We start from the raw sequence: 14,633 nt of genomic DNA, 5'->3' as shown, positions 1-14,633 counted from the left end.
CGCATATCTTGCAGGAAGCAGCAAGTCACTATGTAACTAATTAAAACTAACTATTTCTGGAAGTAATAATCCCTTCAAAAAACAAACAATAATGTGGTCACTGAATCCACGACTGTTTGTAGGACACTGCTGTGCGCAATTGGGTGCCGTGTTTCGCCCACAAAATACAATCACTACACTTTACTGTATATCCTGTGAAGCGCTTTGAGACGTCTCGAAGACATAAGGCGCTATATAAAATGCAAGGATTATTATTATTATTAAATAAACAAGCAGTGAGTTCACTCACTGCAACTGCACTGTTAAAACAAACAAACTTCCACGGTTGTTTATGTTCTTCACTCCTTTGCCTGCCATTCATCAAAAGGTTAAGAGCAAAAGCAACACCACCCATCTCCCCATTACCATCCGTCCCATTCAACGGTTAACCTCACAATCAGGAGAGACAATTAGACAAGGAATTCAAACAGGAGGATTTTTATATCTTCTTATATTAATAAAACGACAATGCCTGTCTGTCTGCGCTTCAAGAAGGATCTCAATAACCAATTGATGTAGAGACATGATTTATACCTCATCGGAAAGGTCTTGCATTTGGAAGTGACATGGACATATTTGTTCGGGTATTTCTTATCGTTCCTAAAATATATTTGAGTTTTACGTTTTTCTCTGCAGTTACACCCAACGGTCGCGCCGGTTGACCGTGGCGCTGTGGCATCCTGCGTCGCAGAGCACGCATGTGGCCAAGCGGCGACGGGAACAAAATAAAGAGCACAGACGAAGCCAAGCCGCGGCAATAAAATTACATTTTTAAAGCACCTTTCACGTCGGGAGGATGTCGCAGTGATTATAAATTATACATTTATATTTATCGTTATAAAGATGCCTAAGCGAAAATCAAACCTTTCAATGATAAGTGTGTCTGTCTGTGTCATTCTACATTCCATATTGGATCCTTTGGTTGGAAGCAAAGCTGTAACTGGTACAGCTATTTATACATAGAGTGTTACAGCCGGAACACGCTATTTAGCAGACGCTATTTAGTGTCCGCATAATGGCTTCCACAATGAACGTTGCTGAGCTCGGCTGGCAGGAGTATCCAAGGGGATGGGAAGCCAAACAAATTGATTCAAGAAGATCCCTGCAGCATTCCTCTCTCTCAGTGTAGCTTTTATTCCAGTGCCTCATTAGAGAGAACCTTCACATCTGAACATACAGAGTGGCTAGCAGCAGCCTGGTGTGCGGAGTGAATGTCTTCACTACTCCAACTTCCTTTGTACCCAACTTAACAAGAAGTCTTTTTTTTGGACGCTTTTTTTTTGCAAAGTAACACGGAGAAAATTACAGCATTTCCAACTATTTCCTTCGGAAAAGAATATATTGGAGATAATTAACATAGTGTGACAGACATGGGCAAATCTCAATAAAAATATCATTGTAAATACCGACTATACCAAAATATAAAATGGGCCAAATTTAAAGTCTCTACTATGTTCTAACGACTGTATTCTTTGAGAGCAATCACTAATGAAAGCATTAAGGCAAGGTCCTGAATGGAGATAGATATATATACTGTATATATACACATATATATAAAAAAGTAAGATATTCTATATCGTCACATGTGGAAAAAAATGAAGGCATTGAGGGAATGTTCGGGCTACTGCAAACATTAATTTCTCTCTCTCTCTCCTCGAACTGTGCTCCCAAAAAGCACAACATTCGAAATCCTTGACTCGTAAACGAATTTGCTAAAACAGTGAGTGAGCCGTGTAAGAATTCAACGGACCATTAGTTTGTTTTCCCCCCGTTATCGGTGCAATACCGCTTGCAAGTGACATGGATTTAAGCTGTAAAAATATTTCCCCACATGCTGGTTTGGTTTCTCTTTTTTTTAAAAAAAAGGGCGAGCAAGCGAGCGGGCTGTACACCACAATGCCACGAGTTGCCATGTTTCTTCATGCATGGAGCTGTTTCCTCTGTGTCCTTTTAAACAAAGAGCAGCAACAAGCACTTCTCCAGCTCCCGAAGACAACTTCCCCGCTTCTCCTCCTCTCCCTTTCTTCTTCCTTCCCCGGCTTTTCCTTCATCCGTTTGCCTTCCACAAGACCAAGTGGATGCTGTGGTCTGGCATGCTCGTGGCGAATACCAGGCCAGCATCGTTCGTGCCGTCCAGTCCAGTGAGCCAGGCCGTCTCGCCCGGGAGGAAACTGGAGCCTCTTTTGGACTTCCTGTAGGCGGGCAGAGGCCAGCGGCCAATCACCTTCTCTGTCCTTAGGTCCATTATGTACAGGTAGCAGTTGTCAAAGAGCAGGGCAAAGACATCTCCTAGGCTCAGCAAGGAAAGGTTGGTGGAATCGGGAGTCCGGATCACCCTGGAGCAAGGAATAACAACCGGGAATTCATTGCACTTATACAGCGAAGCCACATCAAAGCACACGCACTAACCCTGAACTTTGACACAACGCAACAATTTGGTGTTGGCTCCAGAGCTGGAGAGACCCAGGAATGGGGCTGATCCCTCCCTGCTCTCCCGTCAACGGCAGCATTGAGGGGAAAAAAAACAATCCCATCACCTCTTGCCTTTTAACATCGCTGCTTGTTAGATGTTGCCCACCATAGAGCTCTCTTACTGCGGGAGTCTTATACTCCAGGATTAAACCAATTCACGTTTTCGCCTTCCCAATTTTCTTCTCATTTGAAAGATGTGCAAACTTATTGTTACCACAGGGTCCGCAGTGTTCCAGGGCACTCGCTGCTGATGGCAGCACAGCCCGGTCTGGCTCATCAGCAGGACCGGGAAGGGCCGACCAGTCACTGAGGGCAGGGAGTCATCCCACTCAGCTCTTGCTAACTTCGCAAGCCAAAGCCCTAAAGGTTGGGTGATCCTAGCTGGACAAGCGGCGGGAAAGTTTGTCAGCATCGGGCTCTGCCACTGTTAAGTGCTCCAAGACGCTGTCTAGTGTGACGGGCGCTATGTAAATGCAAGTTGTTGTTGTGTTGTCTGAATGACCTCCTTCTGTGCTGTAGGTTCTATGATTCTATAGCGGGGGAGTAGGACTAATTGGATAGCTCTTTCAAAGAGTTGACATAGGCATGGTTAAATATCCTCCTCCTATGCTGTAGGATTCTATGATTCTAACCCAAAACAGTCAGGGATCCAGCATTACCCAAATATTGGATCACTGACTAATCCACTACCATTCTTTGGCATTATTAGCATTTTCTGAGATTCTAAATCAACTTGTAGCCTAAATGCTAAATTCTGCACCTAACAATTTCATTAAGTACGCAAACAAGCACGGCTACAACAATGAGGTTGTAGCTCAAGATCCTCCTCTTCGAACCCTCCTAACCCTATCCTCTCTGCCCTCCAAATCCCTGACTGTCCTCCTGACTTGAAAGGCGCTGTGTAAATGTAACTTCTTGTTGTTGTTGTTGGGAGCTCAGTCCGCGTACCTGATAATATCGTAGCTAGCAAAGTCCCATTGATACAATCCCAGGTCAGACCCACACACAATTGATTTGCCGTCAAACTGCAGCCGTGGCTGGAGGCTGATGCTGCGGTCGCTCGAGACCGAGAGGGTCTTCAGACAGTTACAGTTGACCTCTCTTCCGATCGGCCAGACCTGTGGAGAAAAACAATTTCCACCACAAAAAGTCAACACTCAGCACGGTGACTAGACAAACTGTAGCAGCTTTTATATAAAGATGTTTGCACAAACGAGCACAGGAGGCAACTAACTAACGTGTTAATCAAGGCCAGTCTCTCGTCTTTTTTAAAGGTTTCAAACTACCACAGTGCAAAATTCTGGCACAATATTAAGTCAAACTTGTAGCAAAGAGAAGCAAAGCGTTCTCTGGAGCAAGCTGCAGGTTTATAAAATGCATCAAACACCAAATTAAGAGCCATCAATAGGAACAAGTTACCTTGATTTCATACTTATCAGCACTTAACAGAATATAGTCCCCTGGATTGTGCAGCACAGACTCTACCTGGCTCATCTGCAGAACCACCTGCACGGAGAAGGAAACACAGGTGTAAGAGTCGTGAGGAAGAAACGAGTCGCAATTCAACAAAAAAGTTGTGTTACAGTTCGTCTGCATCGCTTGACTAAGAAAGCTGGGACTCTGTCACGTGCCTCTGTATCGGACTTGTGGGTGAGGTTTTTTTTTAGAATGCAATTGCAAAAGGTAAAATCATCGAAGAGGGAACTGGTAATTACCCGAGCAGCAAAAACATTGAAGGATATGGTGGGGAATGTAAATAAAAAAACACAGTATATGGAATTCAGTAAACACTTGTGAACTAGTAAATCACATGATAACAGTCTCCAGTGGCCATTTCTTTAGTATATAAAAGTATATAAACAGACAATTAACCTACGCCGGAGTAAAGTGCTTTTGTACAACAACAACAACTTGCATTTACACAGCGCCCCTCATGCAGGGTAGCATCCCAGAGAGGTTGACAGTGGCGGAGGGCGATGCCGAGCCGGGGGAGAGGGAGGTGACTGTAAGCACTGTCAAAGAGGAAGGTCCTCAAGCAGGATCTGAAGACGGGGAAGGAAGGGGCAAGGCGGAGGTATAGAGGAAGAATATTCCAGAGTTTTGGGGTGTAGTGGCTGAAAGCGCGGTCACCGACGGTGGAACGAAGGGTGGAACGAAGGGCATGAGGGACAAGCAGAAGGGCACAGTCAGTCAAGCAGAGGCAGCGAGGTAGTGGGTTGGGGAGTGAGCAGGTCGGAGTGGTAGGGAGGTGCCAGGGGGTGAAGGGATTTTGTTAATCAAGGTGGCTGTGTGGTAGTACCTTAGTCACCCACTCAGTATGTCCAGTGAGCGTGTTCAGACACAATCCTGTCGCTAAGGCCCACACTTTCACAGTGAAATCTGCAGAGCCACTCACCAAGATATCCAGATCGTCACTGTAATCCACGCTAAAAACTAACGAAAGAGAGAATTTCTTAGAACTTTGCCTCAGCAGCCTCCTTAATTCCACATACATGTTGTATTGTTGTGTTGTGTTGTACATACAAAAAATAAAGTTAGTAGTAGCAAGACTCCAGAGCACGACACAGCCCAAGAATTGAAACACAATGTGCTCGCAGTTTCTGAGTCACAGTTTCAGTGACATTTGTAATGCACATTCAGAATACAACCGGGTGGGGGAGAGAAAGTTCAAGCATATTTCTCAGTGCTCAACTAAAAATGAATAGCTCACTCCAATCTCTCTACCTCTCTCTCCCTCCCTCTGNTTTTTTTTCTCATCCTCCTATTTATCTCTCTCTCTCCCCCTCCCTCTGTTTCTTTCTCTCTCTTTCCGTAAAAGAAGTCACATTCTCTGCTGTTGGCAAAATTAGAAAGCTGCTAATCCCACAACAGATCTGTCATCGACACTGTCCAATACCCTGGTTGTTGTGTTCTCAGTTGAAGGTTGGCAAAGTGAGTGATGAATGGCAGAAGCCCCGAGACTCCGTCTAAATTCAACAGCTTGACATTGAATATTCTAAAATCACATATAATAAATTTTTTTACATTTTTATAGCATCTCAAAACGTCTCAAAATGTTTTAGAAGTGTAGTGTCTGTTTTGTTTATAGGCAAATACAGCAGCACAATGTGAGCAGCACAATGTCCCACAAACAGCCATGAAGTAAACAACCAACACATCCCTTCTCTTTTTGAATAGTGCCAAGGGATCTTTACAATCCACTGGACTGGAACAGGGAAAGTGGGAGTGCAGATTATCGGCTCATCTGATGAATGGAACTTCTGACAATGTGGTGCTCCCCCACCCACCACCCCCCAGCATTGCACTGGAATATCAGCCCAGACAACGGCTCAAAGATTCAATATGGGGTTTGAACTCACAACCCTCTGACTCAAAAGATAAAGATGCTACCAACTGAAATTGGCCAGGCTGACACACTCCTAGATACTAAACATCCCTACCCTCCCCCCACACACACATTATTTAAAAAATAGCATATGGAGTGCTTGATGCTGTTTCGAGACGTTTTGCTATGAGAAGACGATATAAAAATGCAAGCCTGTCTGTACAATGTCAGAGTGGCATTTACCAGATCTGATCAAGCTTAAAGACCACATACTCTGAAAAAGTCCACTTTATAATAACAATCTGTGCATTTTGATTCAGCGCCTTATCACGTCTTTGAGACGTCTCAAAGTGCTTCACAAAATATACTGTAAAATGAACTGATTGTATACTTTGTGGGCGAAACACGGCAGCCAATTCCATACAGTAGTGTCCCACAAACAGCCGTGGAAGAGAGTGACCAAATATTTTAAAAAGGGATTATTACTCCCAGAAAAGCGATCCGCTAATCGAAAACAACCAGGTTCCTACTTATTGCTCGGTAAACAGAGAAGCATGTGGTGTGTGGAGTAAGGAAGCTTGCACAATGTTTTGCACTGCCCTGGAATTCAACCCAGGTCCTCTCGCTTGCGAGGCGAATGCTCAAACTACTAAACTACAGGACTCTATAACTAAAGCGCAGAGTGTAAAAGTCAGGGTCCTGCTGTCACAGAAAAAGGGGAACCAACCAGGGTGTGTGTTTTTTTTTCGAAAAAGTTACTCACAAAAACACAATCTTCTGGCAAGTGTTCTGAAACATGATCTGCTGTGTTGTGGAGAAATCCAGCTTGTAACACTGTACTTAGAGGCATCATTGCTTCTGCTTCATCTAGTGCGTTCTGGGGGGAATAGTCCACAATAAGGTCACATACACATTGGGCAGCTTTGCTGTGTCGCTTTCCATTACAGTTCAGGCTGGTTACATTTCCCCCCCACCCACCACCAAAAAAAAATGAAAGTAAACAATTCACTAAAGTGTCTCAAACATCCTGATTTCTTACACCTCCCAAACTGTGCTGGTTACTGGATTTCTCCCATGTGGGCAGTTCTCACACTCTGCTGCACACTGCAGGGCGGGCCTTTCCCATCGGCGACTGCACTTCTGCACACAAAACACAGAAGCGTATGGTTCAGAACACTCAAAACACTGGCTTCACCAATTAAAAACGCAAGGGTTAAAATCGGCATCTGGCTGATCAGGTGGGTGAAACCTTAGGCAGGTTTCCTTACTCCACACGCCTCGGTTTACCTAGCAGTAAATAGGAACCCGGTTATTAGTCGATTGGCGGATCGCTTTCCGGATGTAATATAATCCCTTTAAAAAAATGTTTTTAAATAAAATAATTTGGTCACTCAATCCACGAATGTTTGAGCGGCACTGCTGTGCACAATTGGCTGCCGTGTTTCACCCACAAAATATAATTAATTGACTTTACAGTATACTCTGTGAAGCACTTTGAGATGTCTTGAAGACGTGATAAGGCGCTATATCAAATGCAAGGAGTATTTATTATTATTAAAAGTTCCACTGATACTATTGGAAAAGAGGAGAGCTTCTCCTAGTTTTCCAGCAGGTCAACAATCCTCCATTCCCCTCACGGCTGTTTGCGGAGGCTTGCTAGGCGCAAATTGCCTGCCAGTTTTACCTACACAAAACAGTCACTATATTTGATAGCAATTCCCTGTGAAAGTGCTTTCAGTCGTTTTTATGTTACGGGCCTATATCAAATGCAAAGATTCTCGCAAGTATTATTGTGCATAGTTGCATGGTCACAAAAGCCAATACTTTTAACGCTCATTGATTGCCCTTATAAGCTTAAGGCCCTTAGCTACCCTCAATCTCAAGGCTCAGATAACTCTTCAAAATGCTTGAACTTTGCCTGACTGCTTTATGATTAGCCACTAAGTGACCATTATTCTCCATGTAAGTGAAACAGGGTTGAAAGCTGCCCTGAGAGTATTGGTGACAGGAAGCAATGAACTAGAAGCAATACAGGAGTCCTGTAGCTCAGTGGTTAGAGCACTCGCTTTGCAAGCGAGAGACCTGAGTTCAATTCCAGGCAGAGGGCGAAACCTTGGGCAAGTTTCCTTACTCCACACAGAGCCTAATAATAATCCCTCCAAAACAAAACAATAATAAATTGGTCATTTTCAATCTTCGACTGTTTGTGGGACATTGCTGTGCGCAATTGGCTGCCGCGTTCGCCCACAAATATACAGTCAATTCACTTTACAGTGTGTTCTGTGAAGCGCTTTGGGACGTCCTCCCGACGTGAAAAGCGCTATATCAAATGCAAGGATTATTATTATTATTACAGGCAAAGAAACATCCCCACCTCAATGGAAACAAACAAGTGAAATGGTTCAGTAGCCTGGCACTGGCTTAAACAGGCTGAATGACCTGTTTCCATACCATATCATTCCATATTTAATTCCATGGTTAGGCACCATTTCTGGAAGAATACGGCATTGGAAATTTGCATAGATCACTGAGGGTCTCTGGTGGTAGATACGGAATACAACAACAGTCATGCACAACATTGGCAAACAGGAAATTGTCCTCGGAGGAGGAATAGCATAGAGTATTTGTTTTAAATACAAATTATATTTATGCCTATATACTGACAGCAGTTGTGCCACTTATGCTGTGCTATGCAAGGCTTCAATGTAATGGTACTCTTTGTACCTTTACTTCACATGGGTTGTTCCTTACGTGGCCAAGTTACTCAACTGCTCCAGTCAAGCTCAATCCAGTCCTCACCCGACATCTACACACGGCCACTGCTGGCTGAAGCTCGCTGGTTGGCAATCAGGCAACTTTGGCTGATTCCCCGCCCTCTACCTAACCAGTGGAGGGATACAAACCAACGCAACATCAGTGGAGCGTGATGTTGAACATAGAAGTAAGATCAGGAAACATCTAGTGTTGTGGACTAGGTTAGAGAAGGCCACTGGACACCTGAAAAAGCCGCTTGCACCTTGACAGCAATTGCACTCGCACCAACAACGCGCAGCATTTTCTACAAACAAGGATTGCTTTGCTCTACCTGCCCCTGTATGGCCTCGGAAGTGTTGAATTTTGGCTCCCGAGCTCCAGTCCCAGCAGGCTATTGTGTTATCAAACGATCCTGTGACAAGTTTCTGTGCATCGAACTTCACAGCAGCGCACGTGTGAGTCTGGATGCCGTATATACACTGGCCGGTGCAGACATCCCACAGCTTGGCAGATAGGTCATCGGAGCCTTGTGGTCAAACACACACACACAAAATGTAATCAGCTGCCTTTCTAATGACACACGCGTCAATATAAGGGAATAGACAAGCCAACTAACCATAGCAGTTGGTGGTTAGTTTATATGTGGCTGATCTTGGCTTAGTTGGTAAGACTCGTTCTTTAGTCAGCAAATTCAAGAGGGAATTAGATATATATTTGACGAATGGTAAGGAATGAGAGATACAGTGTAGGATTCAGGGGGAGTTTAAAACTTTGAGGGTCCTGTATATTCCTCAGGTTATCGTGCCTAGTCGACCCAAATTATTTCTGCTTGGAACCTAAATGAAACAGAAAATATCCTGACATTTCATTTTTTTGTTAAAACGTTCTTGAATTGCGCCTTTTGTCATAATAGTACTGACCTGTACACAACAATCCATCTTTATAGTAAAGAGCGTAGACTCGAGCACTGTGGCCAATTAAAGAGGATGTCTCAAAGGCTTCTTGGTCCTCCAGTTGTTTTACCCTCCGAACGGCCTTGAGGTAAATCTTCTTCCAGTGCTGAGTATCCTGAATGGATTCGTCAATCTGCCACCCCAGGCTCCGACAGGCCTCTTGCCACACCTCAGTACAGGCACTTATCACTTTATTCCATTGCTTGCAAACCAGGCAGCAGGTGAGTAACGTGGGTGGGTCGAGCCATTTCAACAGGTAGAAGCCCAGCTCCAGTGGGAGCAGTTTGAGGAAGTCGCGCTTCAGAAGGGTCTCCAGATTGTTGGAGAGGTGTCTGAGCTGAACGGCCCCACTCAAGCTGATCAGGTGGTCGAGGCTCTCATTCTTCTGCGAATCTGTCAGGGAGACAAACGTGCCGGAGAGCGATTCGAGCCATGCGTTAAAGTCCTTTCTCTCCATATGGCCACACAACACTGTACCTGCATGTGTTAAAAAAAAGCACGTTATGTCAGTACTTAACACCACATTATATATCTACACATGCTTACTAGCTACATGCTCTAATACTTCCTTAGCCCACAACAAAAAATTGGCATGAAGTTGCTTGTATTCTTCCGCACTAGCTATCTCCCTGCTCCTAAATTGGCAACAGAACACCAAGAATTTGTGCTCTGTGTGTCCATTTCCAACAACAACTTGCACTTATACAGCGCCCTCCATGCAGGGTAGTATCCCAGACCTTTTAACAATGGCAGAGGCTGACTCCGAGCCGGGGGGAGGTGGCCGTAAGCACGGTCGAAGAGGAAAGTTTTCAGGCGGGACTTGAAAGAGGGGAAAGAGGAGACAAGGCGGAGGGATTGAGGGAGAGTGTTCCAGAATTTTGAGGTGGAGTGGCTGAAAGCCCGACTTCCGATGGTGGGGCGGAGGGTCCAAGGGACTAGCAGGCGGCCGGTACCAGTCTAGCCGGGTGGTGGATTGGGGAGTAAGGACGCCGGAGAGGTAGGGAGGTGCCAGGGAGCGAATGGATTTGAACACAAATCATTAATATAACTGGAAAACAACAACGCACATCTCTGGGCACCTCCCAGCCACCAAACATTCACAATTCTATTCCTCCACTGTAGTATCTGTAACAAAAATAACTGTTTGCTCAGACCAGGCAATAAGCCAGACAAAATATGGTTTAGAAGATTTAAAGTCTGTCATAGATCCATCGTCATGATTATATGGAATCCTGTAGCTTGGTGGTTAGAGCACTCGCCTTGCAAGCGAGAGATCTGGGTTCAATTCCGGGAAGGTGAAATGTTGGGCAAGTTTCCTTACTCCACATGCCACTGTTTACCTAGCAGCAAGAAGGAACCCGGTGGTTAGTCGATTGGTGGATTGCTTTTCCGGGGGTAATAACCCCGTTACAAAAAAAAATTGGTCACTTCAATCAACGACTGTTTGCCGGACACTGCTGTGCGCATTTGGCTGCCATGTTTCACCCACAAAATATATAGTCAATTCACCATACAGTGTATTCTGTGAAGCGCTTTGAGACTTCTCGAAGACATGATAAGGCGCTATATCAAAGCAAAGTTTATTATTATTATAAAGCTGCATCTGGCCACATAGTGAATGGTAAACCCTTCACTCCAAGGCTTAAAACGCCTCCAGAACCCAAGGATGCAAGTTCTCTGTTGTAACTACATTAAAAGTTAAATACGTCATCTTTCTATTGGGTTTTAGTAAAACTAAAAATATTGCAGGACAACATAAATTCTGGGCCCAATTTTATCCTTAACAGTGCGGTTCCGACTGTCCAGCACCTTGGGACATCCTCCTGACGTGAAAGGCGCTATACAAATGTAATTTGTTGTTATTGTTGTTAACAAAACAACCAAGTGTCACTTATCGGATGGCTGTCGCATCTGCCTTTAAAACAATCACTTCGTTGACAGTAATTAGGTGTGATGTAGGTTTGAGTGTGATAACAAGCTGTAACTGAGTATCTTCAGAGCAACAACTTGCACTTATATAGCGCCCTTCATGCGGGGTAGCGTCCCTGAGCGGAGAACATGAACAATCAAGGAGCCTCTGAGGCTCTGGAATTACTAATCCAAGTCTAAACAAGGTACTATTTAGGCTGTTTGTTATGTGTCGCATTAATTGCAACCAAAAGCTAAAGGAGTCAATCAAAGTCCACATCCCTGCCCTTGTGCCCCATCCCCAGTGCATTTTTGGAATTGAGGCACAGATCAGCCATGATTTAATAAAATGGCGGAATGGGCTGAATGGGCTTGAGGGGCTGAATGGGCTACTTCTTTCCTATATTGCATTTCTGCACAGCGGTATCGTATGCACTTCTAGTGCATGAATCAAACCCACATGGTGCTCCAACACATTACAGTATCGAATTGCACCAGAAACCAAAATTCCATTACGACTCAACGCTACAACTAACATGTGCACAGTATTTCAAATCGTTCATATATTGCTCGATTCGGACTTCTCAGAGACCCAATGTTCCACCTACATTTGCTTCAATACATTATTATTTCGGCAGAGTCGTCTACAATTGCAGCTGCGATTTTTGAGAACTCGTTACACACAACTTGGGTTTTCCTCAAAAGCATCGTCAATTCCAGCTCCTTATAACTGGTTACATGGAACGTCACATCTAATTGTTTGTTTCTCGTCTTGGTTTGCAAACAATAAAAGTCAGTCAGGTTCATGTAAGGTCAAGTAGTTTTACCTGAATTGTAAATCACCAAACATTATGACACTGAAAATGTTGCATCACAAAGGGCACTGATCACCAAACGTTCAATTTGAAATTTCATTCTCAAGGTAAAAGCAAGCAGATTAGCATTATATACTTCAACGCTAGTAAAATGAAGACAATGCCAATGATAAACTGAAACATGTACGGTACTATGATGTCACTGCTACAAAATAACTATGGTATTTCTCTACTGACTCAGCAAGTGGATTCAGCAAGTAGCTGAGCCATACAGACCAGGAAGGTCCCATATCATTGACTAGTTGCTAGTTAGCTGATCAGCGATAGAGATGGGGCAGAGCTATAATTTGCCTCAATGACCTGCCTTAGGGAGGGGAAACAGATATTGGGACATAGGTTTCTGGAGGATGAGAGTGTGAACATTGGATAAAAACAGGGTCGGGTCTCATGTACTCCAATAACCCGCCTACGTTTACTGTTAAGGCTCACACATGAACAAACACCACTTGGACAAGGTACCAGAGCGATCAGTGGACATAGACCCCAATCCCTATTAAAGGAAAAATGAATCAAATGTATTCAGGAGAGGCAGGAGGGGGTTGAGGGAGGGTAAGAAAACTCAAATGATTCCAAGAAACATGGGGAAATGTATAGATTTACAGATGGAAATCAAATTTATAGATTTGGGAAGCACAGTACACTGAATGTTTGGTATTTAGAATAACCCATAATTCCATTAAGGTAATACCAGCCATTAGGGTTCTTTATAACCTTCTTTTGCTCCAGGCCTAATTTAACAAACTAAGCGATGTTTCAGCTACAACAACAGACTAGAAATGCATGCGTGTTTTCTCAACAACAACAAGTTTACATTTGTATAGCACCTTTCACGTCAGGAGGACGTCCCAAGGCGCTGGACAGTGTACAGCATTTCAGACCCGAGCTGGGGCCAGGGGTAGAGAAGAGAGGGGAGGGGAAGGGGGGTGGCCAATGGCTCAATAGACTTTCTGAAACATTGGTATGAGATGAATAATAATAATAATAATATGAAGACATGAAGCTGGTCACACAAACTGTGAGAAGGGACCAGGATGAATGAACTGCCCATTCAGCCAACTCAAGATACACTTAGAAATCTGAGTCCCAAAATCAGAAATACCTGGAGATCTCTCTCCTCCCCATTTTCAGAAATTCAGATCTTCTTTTGATTTTTCCAATACAAATCTTAACAGTTTGACCCAGTTACAAACCTATTGGGTTTTGTATAAGTGTGTGAGTGCATGCGTGTGTACCTGTATCTGGGAGGGGTTAGGAAAGAGAAAGGATGCCAACTTTCTGCAGGGATCTGAAGCAAAAGCAAACAGGACCTCCCACAAACAGTGCCTATGACACTGGGTAATGGGCTGGCAAAGTTATGAAAAGATAATCTTCAGATGAGATGTTAAACCAAGGTGAACTTTAAAGCTCTCATGACACTAGTTGAAGAGAGCATTCCTGGCCCACAATCCTCCAGAGAAATTGGTCATTCAATCCATGGCTGTTTACCTTACATTACTTAGTGCAAATTGGTAACTGTGTTCACCTACAAAGTACACAGGCACTATACCGTACAGAAGTTAATGTGCCATAAACCTTGCATTGGATATAGACACTTTCACATCAAGAGGGAGTCGCAAAGTGCTTCACGGGATTTATTGTAAAGTGTAGTGACTGTGTAGGTGAACCCGGCAGCCAATTTGCCCACAGGAGCATCCTACAAACAGGGAACCTTCGCTGTCCACTTGAACAAGCACAGACGGGACCTCGGTTTGACGTCTCATCCAAAGGACGGCATCGGGAGCGTCCGCCTAAGACCACGGGCTCGAAGACCCTTTGCGGGGATGGGGGGGGGGACGCGAACCCGCAACCTTCCGCCTCCGAGGCGAAAAAAAAAAGCGGCCAATGCAATGGGCTTCCAGATGCTTCCACACCATGGAAAGCAAAGGATTTACAGTCCACGATTATACACAGGCGGCATGGCAAGTGCTGGGGCTGTGAGATGGGGCCTGGCTGCTGATGCTTGTCCCTGAGGGAAGACCCTGTATACAACCCTCTTACCCCACTCCCCACCCAGGCCCGCACCCAGACCCGCCTGTGGGTGTGTGTGTGGGGGGGGGGTGGGGGAGGGGGGCAGTTATTTTCCCTAAATTCCCCCCCACAAACAAGTACCAAGGAGCGGCGCCTGCGCTTACCATTTCCCGAATGATTTACACATAGTTGCCCCCGGCGCCGCGGACTCGGCGGCGGCCCTGAGGGGGGGCTCTCTTCACACGGGCCGCGCTGCCTCCCCCAACCCGTCTCCCCGGGGCTCGCTCGCCTCCCGCCGCC

At 44.8% G+C, this 14,633-nt stretch overlaps 1 protein-coding gene across 1 annotated transcript; it reads right to left on the bottom strand.

Annotated features, from left to right (window-relative positions):
- Positions 1-461: 461 nt before the first annotated feature.
- fbxw2 (F-box and WD repeat domain containing 2) lies at positions 462-14,633 on the bottom strand. Its single transcript, XM_007911481.2, has 7 exons — positions 14,498-14,633; positions 9,511-10,020; positions 8,922-9,116; positions 4,811-4,944; positions 3,931-4,017; positions 3,460-3,629; positions 462-2,375 (listed from the first exon to the last, which is right to left on the bottom strand). The coding sequence occupies exons 2-7, from the start codon at positions 9,998-10,000 to the stop codon at positions 2,087-2,089; spliced, it is 1,365 nt and encodes a 454-aa protein (XP_007909672.1). The 5' UTR covers positions 10,001-10,020; positions 14,498-14,633; the 3' UTR covers positions 462-2,086.

Source organism: Callorhinchus milii, unplaced genomic scaffold (assembly GCF_018977255.1).
Source record: "Callorhinchus milii isolate IMCB2004 unplaced genomic scaffold, IMCB_Cmil_1.0 Scaffold8, whole genome shotgun sequence".
Classification (NCBI taxonomy): Eukaryota; Metazoa; Chordata; class Chondrichthyes; order Chimaeriformes; family Callorhinchidae; genus Callorhinchus; species Callorhinchus milii.
The sequence above is the reverse complement of the archived record's forward strand: the minus strand, read 5'-3'. Positions and strand labels throughout refer to the sequence as shown.

Excerpts from the sequence above, each read along its gene's own strand:
- fbxw2 (XM_007911481.2), bottom strand. The coding sequence starts at position 10,000 with ATGGAGAGAAAGGACTTTAACGCATGGCTCGAATCGCTCTCCGGCACG. Across the intron at positions 4,018-4,810 it reads ATACTGAGTGGGTGACTAAG|GTGGTTCTGCAGATGAGCCA; the intron begins GTACTACCACAC and ends TTCTCCGTGCAG. Across the intron at positions 3,630-3,930 it reads CTGATAAGTATGAAATCAAG|GTCTGGCCGATCGGAAGAGA; the intron begins GTAACTTGTTCC and ends TTTTCTCCACAG.